The following is a 19,775-nucleotide window of genomic DNA, read 5'->3' as shown; positions in this document are numbered from 1 at the left end:
GCGCCTGAGGGTGAGAAGGTCAGTTTGTCAAAACTCCAATGTTTCGGGCGCCTGGGTGGCTCAGTGGGTTAAGCCGCTGCCTTCGGCTCAGGTCATGATCTCAGGGTCCTGGGATTGAGTCCCGCATCGGGCTCTCTGCTCAGCAGGGAGCCTGCTTCCTCCTCCTATCTCTCTCTCTGCCTGCCTCTCTGCCTACTTGTGATCTTTCTCTGTCAAATAAATAAATAAAATCTTTAAAAAAAAAAAAAAAAAAACCAAAAAACTCCAATGTTTCTATTTAAAACTCTGCCCCGAGTTGATCCTTTCCCTAAGATAAAGACAGAGGCAGCCACAGGGCAAGGTACGCTGCTCTTGCGGTGACCTGTACGGGCACTACCAGTTGGTGTGCTGACCCCATGGCCTCCTTCAAAAGACTGGGAGTGCCTGAGGCCAAGGCCATGTCTGACTCACCCTCGTTAGCAAGCGCCTAGCACAGGGCCTGACACACTGAAACGAGTAAATGAATGAGGTTTAAATATTTTAGAGCAGAGCAGAGAGGAGCGAAATAGAAAGCCTGGTGCACAGTCCCTGCTAATTAGCTAGTCAGAAGCAAAGGAGACTGAGGAAAACAGAAATTATTTCAATGGAAGGAGAAGTGAAGGGAACATAAGCGCAAAGATGAAATGCTCTGTTCTGTGCCGGCAAGAGCAAAAGCACAAAAAACAAAGAGGGTAAGGTTCTGATAGTAAACAGAATATCCTACCTGGAGTGTCCATGATATTGAAGAGGTAAGATTTTCCTTTGGTATCTGGCAAGACCACCGTCACGGGAGTGCTTTTGATGCCAACACCTCTCTGAAAGTCACAAAGGCAGAGAGGTCAAGACTGCATCCTACAAGAGGGCTTCCTTCTGCTCTCGGAGCTTGCCAGCTGCGAGTAAGCTACACTGACCTCTCTCCTTGAGTGGCCTCTAACCCGGAATGGCCCTTGAAGATGAAATATCTTGGTATTAAACATAATTTTTGTGGGGGTTTGGTTCAAATAAAAAAAAAAGGGTAAAAATAAAAATGAACAAGCAAGTAAAGCAGGATTAAACCTAACAGAGAACCCAGTGTCCTACAATCTTAACTTCATATACGGTTAACAAAAATAAATGAAGTATCAGGGCGCCTGGGTGGCTCAGTTGTTAAAGTTTCTGCCTTCAGCTCAGGTTGTGATCCCAGGGTCCTAGGATCGAGCCCCACATTGGGCTCCCTGATAAGCGGGGAGCCTGTCTCCCACTCCCTCTGGCTGTGTTCCTTCTCTCACTGTATCTCTCTCTGTCAAATAAATAAATAAAGTCTAAAAAAAAGACAACAACTGAAGTATCATGTAAGTAAAAAGACATCCTGGGCATTTAAGGATTTAAAAAAACACGGTACCCGTAATGCCCCTGCTGCCACCATGGAGCCTGTGAAAAAGCTTGTGGCGGGTGTGTGTGTATGTGTGCCCCCCAGCAAAAAAAGCAAGTTCTGCAGTCTACCTTGACTGCACCCACCCTGCGGAAGATGGAATCATGAATGCCTCTAATGTCAAGCAGTTTCTTCAAAAGAGAATGAAAGTGAATGGCAAAGCTGGGAATCTTGGTGGAGACTGGGTTGTAACTATTGAAAGGTGCATGAGCAACATTACTCTAACTTCTGATGTGCCTTTTTCCAAAAGGTATTTGATATATTTCACTAAAAAATATGTGAAGAAGAAGAATCTACAGGACTGCATGCAGTTGCTAACTACAAAGAGAGTTGCGAACTGTGTTCACTTCCAGATTAACCAGGATAAAGAGCAAGATTAAAACGTATTGTTCAGAAATATCTTACATGAATTCTTGATTGAATCTTGGGAATCAAAAAAAACAAAAACAAAACAAAAAACCTACTCCCTGAAACACACATATATAAAAGCTCTAATAAGGGGGCTCCTAGCCAGCTCAGTCAATAGAGCAAAAGACTCTTTATCTTGAGGTTGGGAATTCAAGCCCCACATTGAGTGTGGAGATTACTTTAAAAAAAGGCGGGGGGGGGGGGATGGGCGCCTGGGTGGGTCAGTGGGTTAAGCCGCTGCCTTCGGCTCAGGTCATGATCTCAGGGTCCTGGGATCGAGTCCTGCATCGGGCTCTCTGCTCAGCGGGGAGCCTGCTTCCTCCTCTCTCTCTCTGCCTGCCTCTCTGCCTGCTTGTAATCTCTCTCTGTCAAATAAACAAATAAATAAATCTTTAAAAAAAAAAGGGGGGGGGGAAATCTATTAAAAAAAAAAAAGATAATGGCGCCTGGGTGACTCAGTTGGTTAAATACCCAAGTCTTGATTCAGAGTTTAAAAAAAAAGGGGGGGGGGGAATCTATTAAAAAAAAAAAAAAAGATAATGGCGCCTGGGTGACTCAGTTGGTTAAATACCCAAGTCTTGATTCAGAGTTGTGAGCTCAAGCACAGAGTTGGGCTCCATGCTGGGGGGTGGAGCCTACTTTAAAAAAAAAAGTGTTGCTTTTTAAAAAAGATTTATTTACTTATTTATTTGACAGAGAGAGAGAGAAAGAGATCACAAATTGGCAGAGAGGCAGGCAGAGAGAGAGGCGGGAGCAGGCTCCCCACTGAACAGAGAGCCTGATGTGGGGCTCGATGCCAGGACCCTGAGATCATGACCTGAGCCGAAGGCAGAGGCTTATTAACCCACTGAGCCCCCCAGGCGCTCCCCACCAAAAAACGTTTTAACAAGAAGTAAGTGTTTAAAAAAATCTAGCCAAATATATTAAAAAACAATAATAACTAACATAGGTTGATTGCATGTCATAAGCCTGCACTGTTCAAAGTTCTTTTCATAAATCACAGTTATGAACTTGAGCTCTCCATATGGTGATTTAAGAAAAAGAGACATCAGTAAATAAAGGAGAGAGGAAAGAGAAGGGTTGGAGAGTAGGGGAAAGATCCAGATGGAAGAAGGACCCACCAGCTGGAGTGGGAAAGACAGCGATGTATGCTCACTGCTTTACACAGCAGAGAAGCACCAAGACGGAGGAACACACTCTCAAAGAGAAGTTACTCCTAGAAAGAGATCATCATATGGATGGAATCATCGTACAGGTTTTTAGAATCATGTTATTTGGGGTGCCTGGGTGGCTCAGTGGGTTAAGCCTCTGCCTTAGGCCAAGGTCATGATCTCAGGGTCCTGGGATCAAGCCCCGCATCGGTCTCTCTGCTCAGTGGGGAGCCTGCTTCCTCCCTCTCTCTGCCTGCCTCTCTGCCTACTTGTGATCTCTCTCTCTGCCAAATAAACAAATAAAATCTTAAAAAAAAAAAAAAAAAAAAGGAGTGATGTCATTTTAAAAATTCTGTTGTGGGTCACCTGGGTGGCTCAGTGGGTTAAAGCCTCTGCCCTCAGCTCAGGTCATGATCCCAGGGTTCTGGGATTGAGCCCACATTGGCCTTACAGCATAAATGTAGACATCATCTCTTAGCATTGCCCTACTAAGCCAAATTAAATCCAGTCAAGGGTAGGAAGGTCCCTCCACCCACCCCATCACTTCCTGCCCCTCCCTCTTTTAAGTACTACATCAGGGGATAACTGGCAGAAGCTGCAAGATAAAGAGGTACGAGGTGGGAATGAGAGAGGGTACAGAGCAAACTGTTAGCATAAAGGCTCCCCCACATTCCCTGCACAACTCCTGCTGGGTCCAGTGTGGGGAACAGTCAGACTTCCCCAGGCACACTTACCTCCTGCTCTGTGAAGAGGATGTCAGTATAGCACAGCTTTAAAAAAAAAAAAAAAAAAAAGAAGTGCTGTTACCACCTGACTCCAGACTCCTCTCCCACACAAACCATTAATCACTTTCCTCCACCAACTCCCAACTCAAGGCTTTCTGCCTCAGGAGGACAGATGGAAGACAGAAGGGTATCCTACAGAAATTCTAGACAATAAAACCAGTGCCTCTCAGGTGGAAAATGCTCCTGGATGGGCGGGTTTTTGGGGGAGGGGGGTGTCAGGGCGGTCACTGAGGACCAGGTATGGCTGGAGAGCTAAATTTTATCAAATGGACTGAATTCTAAAGTGGTAAAGGGAGACACTTGAGGCCTTTATGGAACCCCTATGTGTCAGAACACTCAATCTAGCAGACACAGAGCATTTATTGCACTGGGACCTGTAGCCATATTCGGCCCAATTCACAGGCATTTAAATTTATCATGGAAACAACAAGGTCCAATTGTATTATATTTATAGAGTAGGCTATTAATACCAAGACAGGAAAGAATAGGCTATAAAAGTCAGGATATATCAGAACAGAGGAAAGATCCCAAGTGCAGAACAGATCATCCAAAAATACTGCAGGTTAATATTCTCTACGCTCCTAAGAAAGTTAAATTACTTTCTTTAAGGCTATGAATAGAGATTACAATTTTAAAGCAGCACTTTGGAAGCATCATTATTTATAATGAAAATGGGAAGGTGGAAGGAAGGGGAAGGAGAGAGACACCCCTGTATATTCTCAATGGTTCATCCTAAACCCTCCACAGATTTTCTACTTACATCTTGGTCATAGCGCTTCCTGATTTCCGGGTGAGTCTGCTCTATTAAGCAATCTACAAAACACGTCTGAAAGGGAGGGGAAGGTTAAGATCTGCCAAACACAAAGGAAAATCTACTCTACCCTTCTCTCAGTGCCCAATACACCACATAATTTAGGGATAAGGAGAGGGAGAAGTGAGCAAGGAGGATTATGGGACAGTAAGGGATTAACACTGAAGCCACAGGATTATTTTCAAATGAAAGATGAAATCTTTCTTGGACAAGCATTCCCCCAGGAAATGAAAACTTATAAAATCAGAGTACGGCTCAATTTCCCCTCTTCTGTCCAGATGTAGACACAAGGCTGGAAGTGGCTTAGAAACAGGCTCCATCTGCTGCTCTGGAAAAGCTAGAATTTCACAGCAGTTTTCACACTAGGCATGGAGGGCCCCCCCGCCACACACACACGGAGTCGGGAGGTCCAGTATTGTGGCCTCAAACCCCAACCTGTGACTCTGAGGGCTGAAAAAATGAGCAGGAACAAAGAGAAATCCTGTTCCAAGTAGCTGAAAGTTCTCTCACCTTGCCGTGGTGGAGATGGCCACAGAGGGTCACATTTCTGATGAGTTCCGAGTTATCCATCAGATCTGCCAAGAAACTGAAAGGAGATAGGAAAAGAGAAAAGGGACTTTGGCAAAAGCTTCCAAATGCAAAATGGTGCAAAGGTGTTTCATGTACCTTGTCAGGAACAACTTTCAGACCAACTGGAGAATGCTCAGAGGCAGACATGAATTTCTGTATCTACATGGGTCTGGCTTTGGAAACGGAACAGACTTATGTAACACAACCCACGAAATGAGATTTCAAAAGCAAGAAGAAAAGCAAAAAAAAAAAAAAAAAAAAAAGACCAGCAGGCACACATGCACATACACAAGCCTGGTTCCTTTCAAAATCCTCAGATTAGACTTGTTCCATTTATGCATCTACTCTGTTAATGCAAAAGGGACTTAAAATTACTGTGAGTTTTTCTTTTTTAAAAGACGTAAAAAATTTTAGATAGAGATAGAGTGCGGGGAGGGGTGGTGAGGAGCAGAGAGAGAGGGACAAGCAGAGTCCCTGCTGAACGCAGAGTCTGATGTGTGGCCTGATCCTGTGACTCTAAGATCACGACCTGAGCCGAAATCAAGAGTGGGACGCTAAGCTCCCCCGGGCACCTCAGCTTCTTTCAAAACTGCCTTCAGAGCCAGTTAACGAAACTTTTCAGAAAACTCCACCTCATTAATGATGCCGAGGAGTTCTAGCTTGATCAAAACCAGCACTGTCTTTCTTGCATACCACCCACATAACTCATGGCAAGTCACCTTCAGAGGACTTTGGCTCTTTGAAACATCAAGCTCACTTTCAAAGATTTGAGATTTTACAAAATCACCATTGAGAACACAAGGGAATCTGAAGCAAGTTCTAAAGACAACTGAAAAGTCGTTTTGAAAATGGCTGAATGTTGGTAGGTGAGCTGAGCATTCGGAAGGGACCCCACTCTTCTGGACAAATTAGATGTCAGTATGTTTAAAAAAAAAAGAAAGAAAGAAAGAAAGAAATTTTATTATCTAATAATGAGTCCCAAGCACTTTAATATATGAGGACTTACAAGTGCACTTCACCAACAAAAATATTTTCAGAAAGCCTGCGGCATGAAGTCTAAAGCCCTCTCCACATGAATCCACCTACCTGCGCCCTCGTCTCCAAAATAAAGAGTTGTTATATTCCCCAAACTAAGCTAAGTGATCCTACCACATCAAAATAGGTTCTGGTGGCCCCAACACTGACAATTACAATCCTCAGTTCTGCCTCAAAGGCCAGCCTCTTTTACCCAATTAAAGAGTTGGAAGAGAAAAGGCTGAGATCTGAATGAGAGCCAAGAGAAAAAGTTAAGATGGGCTTAACTTTTCCAGCAACCATGCATGCTCAAGGAAAATTCTGGCAAATTGTAGGAGAGGATCTTTGGTTTTTCAGTTCACTACCTACTTCAATTACATACCACATCCCACCTCCACAGAAAAATGAACCCACACTATTTGTGCAGAGAGGTAGAGAGACCTGAAAACTTACTCCATTTCATATACCGTGACAGGTAATGTCTGCTCCATCAGAGTGAACTTCTTGGTTTTCACCGGCTTAATAATAGGTTCTGGGGGGAAAAGATGTGTAGGTTGGCATAAAACAAAAATACACAGCTCCATTCCATTAAACTGAGCTTTCATTTTTTAAAAAAATTTATTTACTTATTTGACAGAAAGAGAGATAGAATATGCAGGGGAAACTGAGGAAGAAGGAAAAAGAGAATCTCAAGCAGACTTCCTGGCAAGCACCGAGCCTAACACAGGGCTTGATCTCACAACCCTGAGGCCATGATCTGAGCCAAAAGCAAGAGTCAGATGCTCAACCGACTAGACCACCCAGGCACCCCTAGACTGAGCTTTCATAATGTATATGTGACATTAATTTATGTTATTCTAAGGACTACTCATCGGTTGAAACAAGTTCTGGAAATGCTATCCGACACAAGACAGTGAAGGATCTGGAACTGTGGACTGAGAGATTTGGACTTCACTTTGTGAAGGAAGGGAGGGGGACTGGATATAGGCTGAGGTTAATGTCAGTTCAAAACCTCTCCTCCCATTTATAAAATCTAACCACTTCACAGAAGGTCAATGAGAAGGATAAAAGAAGTAGAAAATCAGCACTATGAGAACTGGAAGGAGTTAGAATTATTTTGATGGAAGAACAGATCACACCAGAGGGAGAACTTAAAAACAGTCTTGAAGTTGGGGCACTTGGGTGGCTCAGTCGGTTAAGTGAATTCTGAATTCTGAATTCTTCATCTCAGCTCAGGTCTTAAAATCGGGGTCGTAAACTCAAGCCCCTTGTTGGGTTCCACCTGGGCATGGAGCCTGCGTAAAAAAAACAGGGGATGCCTGGGTGGCTCAGTCAGTGAAGAGTCTGCCTTTGGCTCAGGTCATGATCCCAGAGTCCAGGGATCAAGTCCCAAACTGGGCTACCTGCTCGGCGGGAAGCTTGCTTCTCCCTCTGCCTGCTATTCCCCCTGCTTGTGCTCTCTCTTTCTCTGACAAAGAAATAAATTAAATCTTTAAAAATAAATAAATAAATAAGTAAATACTAAAAACAAAACAAAAACCAAAGATCCCAAAACAAAACTAACAAAAATAGTTTTTAAGCACCTAAACAGATATTCAGTAAATAAAAAAGTAACTCCCATTCGCTTCGCAATAAGCTACGAGTTGTATTGAATATTAAAACAGGGTGAAAGGAAGCTCAATCCAGAAGCAGTACCAGAAAGTAGTAGAGAGAAATGAATCAGTTCATTCACTGACCTCTCAACACTGCCGATGGCCATGACCTCAAGCTCTAGATTCCCTCTCACCTCTCCCAGCCCGCCGCCTCCTGACTCACCGGTGAGAGGCTGGGTGTCTTCCTCCTGAACGATGGTCTCCACTTCGGGGCCGTACACCTCCTCGGCCGTGGGGTAGTACTTCTTGTCCTCGTGCAGCACCACCTCCATCCCCGGGTGGTCCTCGTCATGGTCTCCTACGTCATCCTCATCGTCATCGTCGTCCATCTAAGAGCAACAGAGGGGACGAGGTCAGGAGAGGTGCGCGCCCTGCCTTCTCGGTGACTATGTTGCACGAGTTAAGAGCAATGGCTCCTCAGGTTGGATAGCTTCTTATTTTGAGTTTTGGGCCAAAGAATCAGCGGGGCAGGTCCTGCTCTTGTGTGGTCCTTCACGGTGAGCCATGGCTACTGCCAGCAGTCCTGCTCTAAGCCAGCCCCTTCTTTAAACGTGGGTCACCACTCACAAGTGGATTGTGATTAGAGAAAAAAAATGGCTTATCATAGCGTATCATTTTTTTTTTAAGATTTTATTTAGTCCTTTGACATACAGAGAGGGAGAGAGATAGTGAGAGACAGAGCATGAGCAGAGGGAGCTGCAGGCAGAGGGAGAAGCTGGCTCACTACAGAGCAGGGAGTCCAAAGCAGGCCTTGATCACAGGACCCTGAAATCACGACCCAAGCTAAACGCAGATGCTCAACCAACTGAGCCACCTAGGCACCCTGAATGAATTTTTTTCTACATATTCCTGCCCCTGTTGAATACTTGCAGTAACATGGCACTCACTCACAAGATGGCGCATTTCCCCACAGGAAAGCACAGCTGGAAAGCAGGTCTTCGTAAAGGACTTTAAAGCACCTCCTTATAAGTGAACCGTGGTCATAAGCAACACTGAAGGAAGCTATGCCCTCTTCTGCCAAAGAGTCCTTTGAATAATTAAAAGTGGGTACTACACCACCTTTCATGTTCTAAAACATCCTGTCTTTTTCATTTATTCAACACATTTTTTTAAGATTTTGTTTATTTAGGGCGCCTGGGTGGCTCAGTGGGTTAAGCCGCTGCCTTCGGCTCAGGTCATGATCTCAGGGTCCTGGGATCGAGTCCCGCATCGGGCTCTCTGCTCAGCAGGGAGCCTGCTTCCTCCTCTCTCTCTCTGCCTGCCTCTCTGTCTACTTGTGATCTCTCTCTGTCAAATAAATAAATAAAATCTTTAAAAAAAAAAAAAAGATTTTGTTTATTTATTTGACAGAGAGAAAGAGACAGTGAGAGTGGGAAAATGGGCAGGGGGAGTGTGAGAGGGAAAGCAGGCTTCTTGCTGAGCAGAGAGCCCGATGTGGGGCTCGATCCCAGGACCCCAGGATCATGACCCGAGCGGAAGGCAGAGGCTTAATGACTGAGCCACCCAGGCATCCCTCAACAAATACCTTAAAAAAAAACAAAACAAAAAAGACTTATTTATTTTTAGAGAGCAATCAAGAGTGAGCAAGCAGGGGGAGGAGCAGAGAGAGAAGGTGAGGGAGAGTCTGAAGCAGATTCCATGTGGAGGCTGACACGGTGCTCAATCTCACAACTGTGAGATCATGACGTGAGCCAAAACCAAGAGTCAGAGCTTAACGGACTGAGACACCCAGGGGTCCCTCAACAAATACTTACTGGGCACATACTATGTCCCAGGCACTGCTCTGGTATTGATAATACAGCAATGGGAAAAAAAAAAAAAAGGTGATGACATTTGAGTAAAACTCTGAAGAGAGAGAGAAAGCTCTACAAGTGGCTGAGGAAGAACACTCTAGTTGACTGGAACAACAAATGCGAAGGACCTGGGCCAAGAGGATTAGCAAGGAAGCCAGGATGAGGAGAAGAGCAGAGAAACACGAGTCCTTAGCGAACAGAACACATCTGATGGATGAGTTCACCGGGAGCGAGTGTACCGAGAGGAGAGGGATGGGGAACGGAGTCCTTGGGGTCTGCTGGCACCCAGAGGTCAGGGAGATGAGGAGGCTGCAGAAGCAAAGATGATGAAGGAACGGGCCAGGGAGAAGGAAAACCAGGGGGTTCCATGGAAGCTGATGGAAGAAGGGATTTTAAGGAGGGAGTGATCAGCCAGGTCAGACACTGCGGACAGGTCAAGTAAGATGAGGAGAGGGCCTGGGGACAAGGTTACTGGTGATGCTAACAAGAGCAGGTGCTGTGGAACGGGAGAGGCAGAGGACAAAAATGGGTTTGAGAGGATGTGGAGACAGTAAGTATCAAAAACTGTTTTGAGTGTGCTGCAGTAGGAAGCAGGGCGACGGGAAGGGGGAGGATATGGGATGAGTTCGGAGAAATACCGACAAGCCCATATGCGGACGGGGATGGTCTAGCAGAGGGAAAACTGACACGGGGTGGGGGGAACTGCCGGGGTGAGTGTCTGGTGCAGGTGAGGAGGGATGGGACCTAATTTCTGGTAGATAAGAACATAAACAGATCATCCCTATGAACAGGAGGGAAGACAGATGGCACAGATGTAGGGAGGCGGGTGGAGGTACTGGTGGGAGCCCGTTTTCCTTCACACAAATCCCAGCATGTCAACTGTTTTCTTAAAAAGAACAGAAAACCCTCCAGTGGTGTGTTGACCACCACCACCTCCTTCCGTCCTTACGCTCTTCTTCAATTAACGCAGCCTGACATTACAGTAGTTCCTGGCTTAGCCATACATATCCCACTGATGGGGGCCCCAAAACAGCTATCAAGCCAGTTTCCTCCTGCCCCAAAATGCTGAATGCATTTTGCAATTAACTGTAGGATTTTATGTAATAATTTCCAACTACCTGTAATTACTTCTAGCTGAGTGTCCTGTCAGTAAGTCAAACGTGACCAGTCTAAAATAAAACCACGTAAGCATCTTTCTCTCATTTGTCTGTTACTAACCAGTGTTCTGCTAATTATCCCACCCACCCCAGTTTCTCCCCTCCAACTCCAAACCTGTGCAGCCTTCCACGGTGATGAGCTCCTGGCCTCCTGACCCTTTCTTCAGTAAAGGAAGGGTCCCAGCATCTTGCTTTGATCATGTCACCCCTTCCTCCACGTTCTCCAGCCAAGGCCTTCCAGGGTCTGGTCCCTCCTCTTAAGCTGTCTCCCAGAGACCAACTGCTTTGGCAATTGGGAGTATGTGTAATGTATATCCACAGTAAAAATGGAAATGGAAATTTGGCAATTTCCTCTTAACACACTACCTCTGGGCCCCTGGTCACTGCATGCCTTTCGAGAATGTCCCTCCTTCTGTCCTGTCTCCATTATCAAAATCCTGTGCAACTATTTACTTGTATATACTTCAATAAAAAAATGTTTATAGGGGCACCTATGTGGCTTAGTCAGTTGGGCTCTGCCTTTGGCTCAGGTCATGATCTCAGGGTCCTGGAATCGAGCCCCACGTTGAGCTCTCTACTCAGCGGCGAGTCTGCTTCTCCCTCTCCCTCTGTGATCTCTCTTGCTTTTGCTCTCCCTCAAATAAACAAAATCTTAAAAAAAAATAATAAAAATAAAAGTTTTTTAAGAACACCCGTGCACCCTGTATGGACTGGGAGGCTATAGGAACTCCCATTCTGCCGGGAGGAGTACGGACTGGTGCTGGTAAGCTGAGGTGCCATCTGACCGAACTTCGTAAAAAACGCTTAATTAACTATAAACACATTAAACATGGACACCATCCTTTGATCAACAACTCTGCTTTTGGGAATATAACTCAAAGACATTTTCATGTGGTGCAGGAGGGACATATCTGCAAATACCCATCCACTGCAGTGTTATTTGTTGGGAGGGAAGGCGACCGTGGTGGCAGGTCACCCTGTGCCCATCGCTGAGAGAGTACTACACACCAAGGATGACCGAGCAGCAGTCAGATGACAGACCAGACAGACATGCGGCACCAGAGATGGACCCTAAACCTCATCACTTGCCAAGGCTGGGTGGCAAACGTGAGAAGCAGAATGAGGCACACAAGACAACCCCTTACACTACTTATATCAACAACGCAATCGTTCACATTTGGTAGCTCATACACACAAAAAGACACACACACACACAAGCTACAACAGTAATTCGTGAGAAGGAACTACAAAGGCATTAATAAGTTAACTACATAAGAGCAGAGTCCTGCACAAGCGACCTTACGGAAGAGCAGGAACCGGAGTGGGATGAACTCAACACTCGGTATTGAGGTGAAAACGTTCACACAGGGCCCAAGCAGTCCTTTTCCTTTATAGGGTATCTTTTTTTTTTACCAGCTTTAGTAAAATAGAATTCACATGCCACACAATTCACCCATTTTCAAGGCACGATTCAGTGGTTTTTAGTATATTCCGAACTGTGCAGCCATCACCACAATGTCAGACTGTCACCCTAAAAAGAAACCCTGTACCCTTTGGCCATCACTCCCCAATTCCATGCCCCAAAACGAAGGCAACCACTAATCACTCACTCTACTTCCTCTCCCTATAGATGTCTACTCAGTCTTCAGCTCCACTAGGAATGTCACTTCCTCAAGATACTTTCTCGGTCACATCAGCCGAGAATGATTCCCCCCTTACTAGCTATTACGACAGTACTAAGTCAAAATGATCTGAATGGGGCACCTGGCTGGCTCAGTTGGTGAGTACACAACTCATGCTTTAGGATTTTGAGTTCCACATTGGGTGTGGAAATTACTTAAAAATAAAATCTTGGGGCACCTGGGTGGCTCAGTGGGTTAAGTCTCTGCCTTCGGCTTGGTTCATGATCTCAGGGTACTAGGATCGAGCCCCACATCAGGCTCTCTGTTCAGCAGGGAGCCTGCTTCCCCCCCTCTCTCTGCCTGCTTTTCTGCCTACTTGTGATCTCTCTCAAAAAAATAAATAAAATCCTTAAAAAAAAAAATCTTAAAAAATAATAATAAAGTAAGATAAAATAATCTAAATGGTACTGTCCTTCCCTGCTTTATACTTAAATTTTTTTTTTTAAGATTTTATTTATTTATTTGACAGAGAGAGAGATCACAAGTAGGCAGAGAGGCAGGCAGAGAGAGAGAGAGAGAGGAAAGCAGGCTCTCCACTCAGCGGAGAGCCCGATGCGGGACTCGATCCCAGGACCCTGGGATCATGACCTGAGCCGAAGGCAGCGGCTTAACCCACTGAGCCACCCAGGCGCCCAATATACTTAAATTTTTTTTGTACTTCATCTCCCCTGGTGAGCAATATGTTCCTGGAGGGCAGAGATAGTGCCTTGGCTCTCAGTATTGTGATTCCTTGCATAGAGGGATTACAAATGTAAGTGACTGCAAATATTTATTTATTTATTTTTAAAGATTTTATTTATTTATTTGACAGAGAGAGAGAGAGATCACAAGCAGGCAGAGAAGCAGGCAAGCAGAGAGAGAGAGAGAGAGAGAGAGAGAGAGAGAGAAGGAAGGAGGCTCCCCACTGAGCACAGCGCCCAATGTGGGGCCCCATCCCAGGACCCTGGGATCATGACCTGAGCCGAAGACAGAGGCTTTAACCCACTGAGCCATCCAGCTGCCCTGATTACAAATATTTAATGAATGAATTTATTTATTTACTTAGCCCGGAATTCAAGTTGAGATCACTTTGAATTTAGAGTTTTTTATCCAGTGTGTTAGCTTATGTCATGTGTGAATTTTTTTTTTTTTAAGATTTTATTTACTTATTTGACAGAGATCACAAGGCAGAGAGAGAGAGAGGAGGAAGCAAGATCCCTGTAAGCAGAGAGCCCAATGTGGAGCTCAATCCCAGGACCCTGGGACCATGACCTGAGCCGAAGGCAGAGGCTTTAACCCACTGAGCCACCCAAGCACCCCATCATGTGTGAATTTTATAAACTCCCCTATCTTCACCTAAGCCACTGATAAAAAGGTTGAAAAGAATGGAACCAAGCATTGATGACTGGGGCATGTCACCTCTGGTGGTGATCCATTAATCAACACTCTTTGGGTCTCACAGTTCTATCAGCTGTGACCTCTCCTAACTTTATTATGACCCAACCCATATTCTTTTCACAGGGACATCGTGAGTTACAGTGATTACCTTAGGAAAAGTAAACTGGAATAAGGACCAAGAAGACTTTCTATTTATTAGAACTGCATGAAAAGTATTCACAAATTGCTTGTAAAATGAAAACTACCTCTTTAAAATATTTTTAAAAAGAAAAACCTGGTTTATAAAAAGAATTAAAAACTTTAAATGCCTTGCTCAAATCAATATATATAATATCCACAGCATACCCTTGACCTGTATCTCAATCTAGTAATCATATTGAGAAAATAATTTTTATTTATTTTTTTAAAAAAATATTTTATTTGTTCATTTCAGAGAGAGAGATCACAAGTAGGCAGAGAGGCAGGCAGGAAGCAGGCTCCCCGCTGGGCAGAGAGCTTGATGTGGGGCTCGATCCCAGGACCCTGAGATCATGACCTGAGCTGAAGGCAGAGGCTTAACCCACTGAGTCACCCAGGCGCCCCGAGAAAATCATTTTTATAAAATGAGCTTCCTAAGACTGCAACAATCATTTGTTTTAAAATTCCTTCCATCATTTTTACTGTGGATATACATTACACATACTACTTGGTAGTTTCTTTCTTTCTTTTCTTTTCTTTTTTTTTTAAGATTTTATTTATCTATTTGACAGAGAGAGACACAGCAAGAGAGGGAACATGAGCAAGGGGAGTGGGAGAGGGAAAAGCAGGCCTCTGGCTAAGCAGGGAGCCCGATGTGGGGCTTGATCGCAGGACTCTGGGATCATGACCTGAGATGAAGGCAGATGCTTAACAACTGAACCACCAAGGAGCCCCACTAGTCAGTAGTTTCTGGAAACGTAGTGCCATATCTCCATCTTTGAAAAGTAGAAAAGCTGCCTGATTCACTTGCTAGCACCACAGCCATTCCCCAGTTTACTAAAGATGACCACAATGGCTCTCTCAGTTTCCCTCTGCCAGGTCTCCCCCACCATGCCGACCCAGGAAATAACTGATCTGGGCATGAAGACTTGAACACACCTAAAGCTTCAAGATGCTCTCTTTTTATCTCACCTTCAATGTTCTTCTTCCAATGTTTATTCTATTTTTTCTAATTTGAGGGACATTTTCCCTAAAGGAGCAGACAGCAGCCAGGACTTTAGCTTTGCCTTCCTGCCGTCCTATTAGTCTCACACCTCCATTGATCAGCAGTGGGCCCGTCTACTTTTTGTTCATCTTGTTCTGAACACTGCTAACCTCTGATGTCTTCTGCAAGCCTCAGACGACTCTGGACTCATCCTCCATAACTCTCCCGAAGGGAGTCGTGAGAATCTGTACCATCTTTCCCCTCTTTTTTTTTTCTTTTTTTTAAATTAGAGAGAGAGGGAGACAGTGTGAGCATGAGTGGGGAGGGGCAGAGGGAGAAACAGACTCCCAGCTGAGCAGGGAGCTGGATGCAGGTCCATCCCAGGACCCTGGGATCATGACCTGAGCCGAAGGTAAACGGTTAAGCGACTGAGCCACCCAGGCACCCCTGTGTGCCTTTCTATTGCTTTTATTCACCTTTCAAAACCCAAGCTTATGAGGAAGTTGTCAGTGCAGCTGCCCTTGGAAAAACGGACTACCTTTTCTAAGTTGGTATTACTCACTAACTGTCAAAAAAAAACTTCAGGTAAACGGAAGGAGAGCTATTACCGTGACCCAGAGCTTGTATTATAAAAACACCTGGGGGTGCCTGGGTGGGTTGCTAAGCATCTGCCTTCAGTTCAGGTCATGATCCCAGGGTCCTGGATGTGACTGAGTCCCACACTGGGCTCCCTGCTCTTTGGGAAGCCTGTTTCACCCTCTCCCATTCTCCATGCTTGTGCTCCCTCTCTTGTTGTGTCCGCCTCTGCCAAATAAACAAAATCTTTAAAATACAAAAAACAAAAACAAACAAACAAAAAAACACCCCATGCATGAAACTACCTTATATCCCCTTTCAGACCTTCAGTAGCTAAGCTTTGTACGGGCAGAAAAAGACCCCAAGAAGTCATATATTTAAAAGGTACAATGTGAGAGATGTACACAGGATATTATGGGAGCACAGAGGATACAGTGTCTTTTTAATTTTTTTTTTTTTTAAAGAGATGAAAACAGCAATATTTGTTTTACCTCATCAAGATCTTTGGTCTCTCTGCCCAATTCATCATCATCTTCATCAGAATCAAGCTCTGGCCCAATATAATTCCCAAACTCATCATACAAGTCGGTATCCATGATGCTAAAATTCAAGGAAAAGAAGCGTTAGATTCTGGCGAGGTAACCAAGGCCTCCACAACACAGCCCCACATTTCTAACCTTATGGTTGACAATATCCCTTCAACACATCTCCTTTCCAGTTAGACCAGCCTACTGGCGGCTCCTCCCAAAGCTCTGTACTTTACCGTCCTCATGGTTCTACCTGTTTACATTCTCTTCTCCCACTCTTACATAACACTAAAAAATTTTTTAATACTGGAAAGTTGCAAAGTAGCACAAATATTTTTCTTTTCCTAAATGACTCAAGGATAGTTGCTGACACAGTGCTTCATCACCTCTTAATACTTGAATGCAGGAGTTGGCAAACTATGGCCTGCGGCCAACATGGCCTGCTGCCTGTTTTCACACAGCCCCCAAGCTAGAAATGCCTTTTACATTTTTAAATAGTTGAAAAATATCAAAAGAATATTTCATGATATGTGCAAATTATATAAAATTCAAATTTCAGCATCTAAAAAAACAGCTTTATTGGAACACAGCCAGGCTCATTCATTTATAATGTCTGTGGCTGCTTTCACACTGTAACAGCAAAGTTGAGTAGTTGTAACTGACACCATATGGCCCACAAAGCCTAAAATATTTACTATCTGGCCCTTGGTAGAAAGTTTGCCAACCCCTGCGTTAGTGTGATTCCTACAAACCAGGACATTTTCCCACATAACCACAATATGACAATCAAAATCAGAAAATTAATAGTGACATGTTACTACCACCTAATCCACAGATCTCCATTATTAGAACAAACTTCTCTTTTTTTTTTTTTTTAAAGTAAGCTCTGCACACCCAGTGTGGAGTCCAACACGAGGCTTGAACTCATGACCCTGATATCAAGACCTGAGCTGAGATCAAGAGTTGGACACTTAACCGACGGAGCCACCGAGATGCCCTTAGAACAAAGTGTTCTAGTAATGTCCTGCACAGCAAAAGTTCCAATCCAGGATCACATGTTTCCATTTAACGGTCATGTGTTTAGTCTCCTGCACTCAGGAACAGCTCCTCAGTCTCTCCTTGACTTTTACGACCTGATGCTTTTGAAGATTACAGGAGACTGATTTTTGCAAAATGTCCCTTAATTTGGGTATGTCTGTTTCCTCATGATTGGAGTCAGGTTTTGCATTTTTGGCAGGGATATCTCAGAAGTAATGTGGTGTTCTTTTCAGTACATCTCCTATCAGGTGGTACATGATTTTAATCTGTCCCATTAGTAGTGATATTAATTAAATTACTTGATTATGGTAGTATCTGCCAACCTTTTCCAATATAAAGTTATTTGTTTTCTCTTTGTAATTCTTAAGTATTCTGTGGGTTTTCTCCACTTCAATTACTGAAATTCTATCCGAAGTAAAAATTCAAATGCCACCTCCTTCAAGCTTTTCTAGATTCTCAATTTCTCATTCCCCTATGCTGCTATAGCCTTTCGTACCTTAATCAGCATTTAATTCTGCCTTAAATGGCAGTTAACTACTAATTACCCTCCCCCAACAACCCTACAGTTTATAACTAATAAACAACAAACCAGAGGTCGTGTAAGGGTTAGGGCTCTGGGGTTGAAAGGCCTAGACTTGAATCCTAACTTTGTCACTTATACGAGGTACTTTCAGGTTAATTACTTCAGTTCTCCAAATCTATTTCCTCAACTAGAAAATGGAGCGAGTGTGGTGCTTGGGTGGCTCAGTGGGTTAAGCCGCTGCCTTCGGCTTGGGTCATGATCTCGGGGTCCTGAGATCGAGTCCCGCATCGGGCTCTCTGCTCAGCGGGGGGCCTGCTTCCCTTCCTCTCTCTCTGCCTGCCTCTCTGCCTACTTGTGATCTCTCTCTGTCAAATAAATAAATAAAATCTTTAAAAAAAAAAAAAAAAGAAAGAAAATGGAGCGAGTAATCCCCATTGCATAAAGTTTTCAGACTTAAACAAAATAGTCTGTGTAAACAACTTATCACAGTTTTCAGCTCAATAAATGTCAACAAGCATTATTTTTTGGCCATTCTTGAATACAGGAACCCTGTGTTCCTTGTGCCTTCCTGCCAATGCCCAACATAGTGCCTTGCATAAGCAGGAACTGGATGTTAACCGAACAGAATATTTAATTTTGAGATAGCGGTATTTATCCAAGTAAAGGACTGGCTCCAAGGCCTTGTAATTAAATGTAAATTATAATGGAAACTTTCATATTAGGGATTCTTTTTTTTTTTTTTTTACGATTTTATTTATTTATTTGACAGAGAGAGATCACAAGTAGGCAGAGAGGCAGGCAGAGAGAGAGAGGAGGAAGCAGGCTCCCTGCTGAGCAGAGAGCCTGATGCGGGACTCGATCCCAGGACCCTGAGATCATGACCTGAGCCGAAGGCAGCGGCTTAACCCACTGAGCCACCCAGGCGCCCCATATTAGGGATTCTTTTTATTTCCCAAGAGCTATCACATCTGTGCTCATTTCATTCTTCCAAGATCCATGAAGTGCCTGCATACATTTTTGTAAAAGGTTGCTCGTAGGACAAATCAAGCTCATTTCTGCTCCAGGGACACTGTACTTGAAACTCTTTTCTGAAATGCTCTTCCCTTAGATATTTATACCTTGTTCTATTGTTTCACTCAGGTCCCTACTAAAACGTCACTTCTGAGAATGTCACCATAAAACAGTCCTCCCACCACACTCTCCAACCCCCCCACTTTAACGGTTTTATTATTACTTTATTGGTAGTGGTACTAGTCCCTCGCTCACATATATCTATTCACGTTATTTTCACTATCATCTCCCCAACTACAATTTAAGCAAAGGATTTTTTTTTTTCTCTTAGAACTGTGCTGGCACAAAACGAAACCTCAGTAAGTTTTGGTTGAATGAGTGAATGGCTCCTTCAAGGCACAGAGAAGATAGCTGACTTGCCCACAGTGGCATAAAACTAGTCACCAAACCTGACTGCAGCTTCCCGCTATAACACCGGCTCTCAAACGAATACACAGTAAGGACGGAGGGAGCTTAGTAGAGAAGGGGTGAAGAAGGCACAGATGGAAGAGGGAGTAAGACAACGACCCCTGTCGAGGGAAGGGACAGTGAAGGAACCCTGGAATCGAGATATGTGCTGGGGGGGGGTAGTGGGGGGGAGTCTTTCATTCCCTTTCCCGCTCCACGTTTCAGTTTACCCATCCGTGAAAGGGGACAGAAAACCTACAACGTCTTTTGCAGATCTGACATTATTTAATTTCCCACCCCAACCGGAGCAACTTTCTCCCGTCGCTGACCAGCGCCAGCTCACCTGCCGGCCCGCTCAGCCTAAAGCTCCAAGTCCGCCGCCGGAGACCGCGCTTCCGCCACACGCCGCCGCTCCGCTGCGCCCGCCGTCAGGAAGGACCCCGCAGACGCTGCCGTCGCGTTTCTGCCCCGAGGACAGCCCTCTGCCTGAGGACCGGCTGGGAGGAATGCCAACCACGGATCCAGACACCGGCGACGTGGGGTCGTGGGCCCTCACACCAAGGCGTGGGCTGCTCCAAAAAGACCGAGGTCTTAGGATGCAAGAATCTGGTCAGGCGCTTCGGAGCCACCCTGAAAGGGGGCCTTCGGGACGATCACGTGGT

The 19,775-nt window shown here is 44.6% G+C and overlaps 1 protein-coding gene across 1 annotated transcript in view; it reads right to left on the bottom strand.

Moving 5' to 3' along the window:
- EFTUD2 (elongation factor Tu GTP binding domain containing 2) overlaps positions 1-19,529 on the bottom strand; it is a 42,438-nt gene extending 22,909 nt beyond the window's left edge. The window contains exons 1-8 of the mRNA XM_044247750.1: positions 19,457-19,529; positions 16,059-16,167; positions 7,984-8,149; positions 6,622-6,700; positions 5,095-5,170; positions 4,534-4,599; positions 3,723-3,758; positions 743-833 (exon numbers count right to left, since the gene is read on the bottom strand). Of these exons, the coding sequence (XP_044103685.1) occupies positions 743-833; positions 3,723-3,758; positions 4,534-4,599; positions 5,095-5,170; positions 6,622-6,700; positions 7,984-8,149; positions 16,059-16,163 (619 nt within the window). The 5' untranslated portion in view covers positions 16,164-16,167; positions 19,457-19,529. The remainder of the gene's footprint in view (positions 1-742; positions 834-3,722; positions 3,759-4,533; positions 4,600-5,094; positions 5,171-6,621; positions 6,701-7,983; positions 8,150-16,058; positions 16,168-19,456) is intronic.
- Between the last annotated feature and the right edge of the window lie 246 nt (positions 19,530-19,775).

Source organism: Neovison vison, chromosome 5 (genome assembly GCF_020171115.1).
Source record: "Neovison vison isolate M4711 chromosome 5, ASM_NN_V1, whole genome shotgun sequence".
NCBI classification, from domain to species: Eukaryota; Metazoa; Chordata; class Mammalia; order Carnivora; family Mustelidae; genus Neogale; species Neogale vison.
The sequence above is the reverse complement of the archived record's forward strand: the minus strand, read 5'-3'. Positions and strand labels throughout refer to the sequence as shown.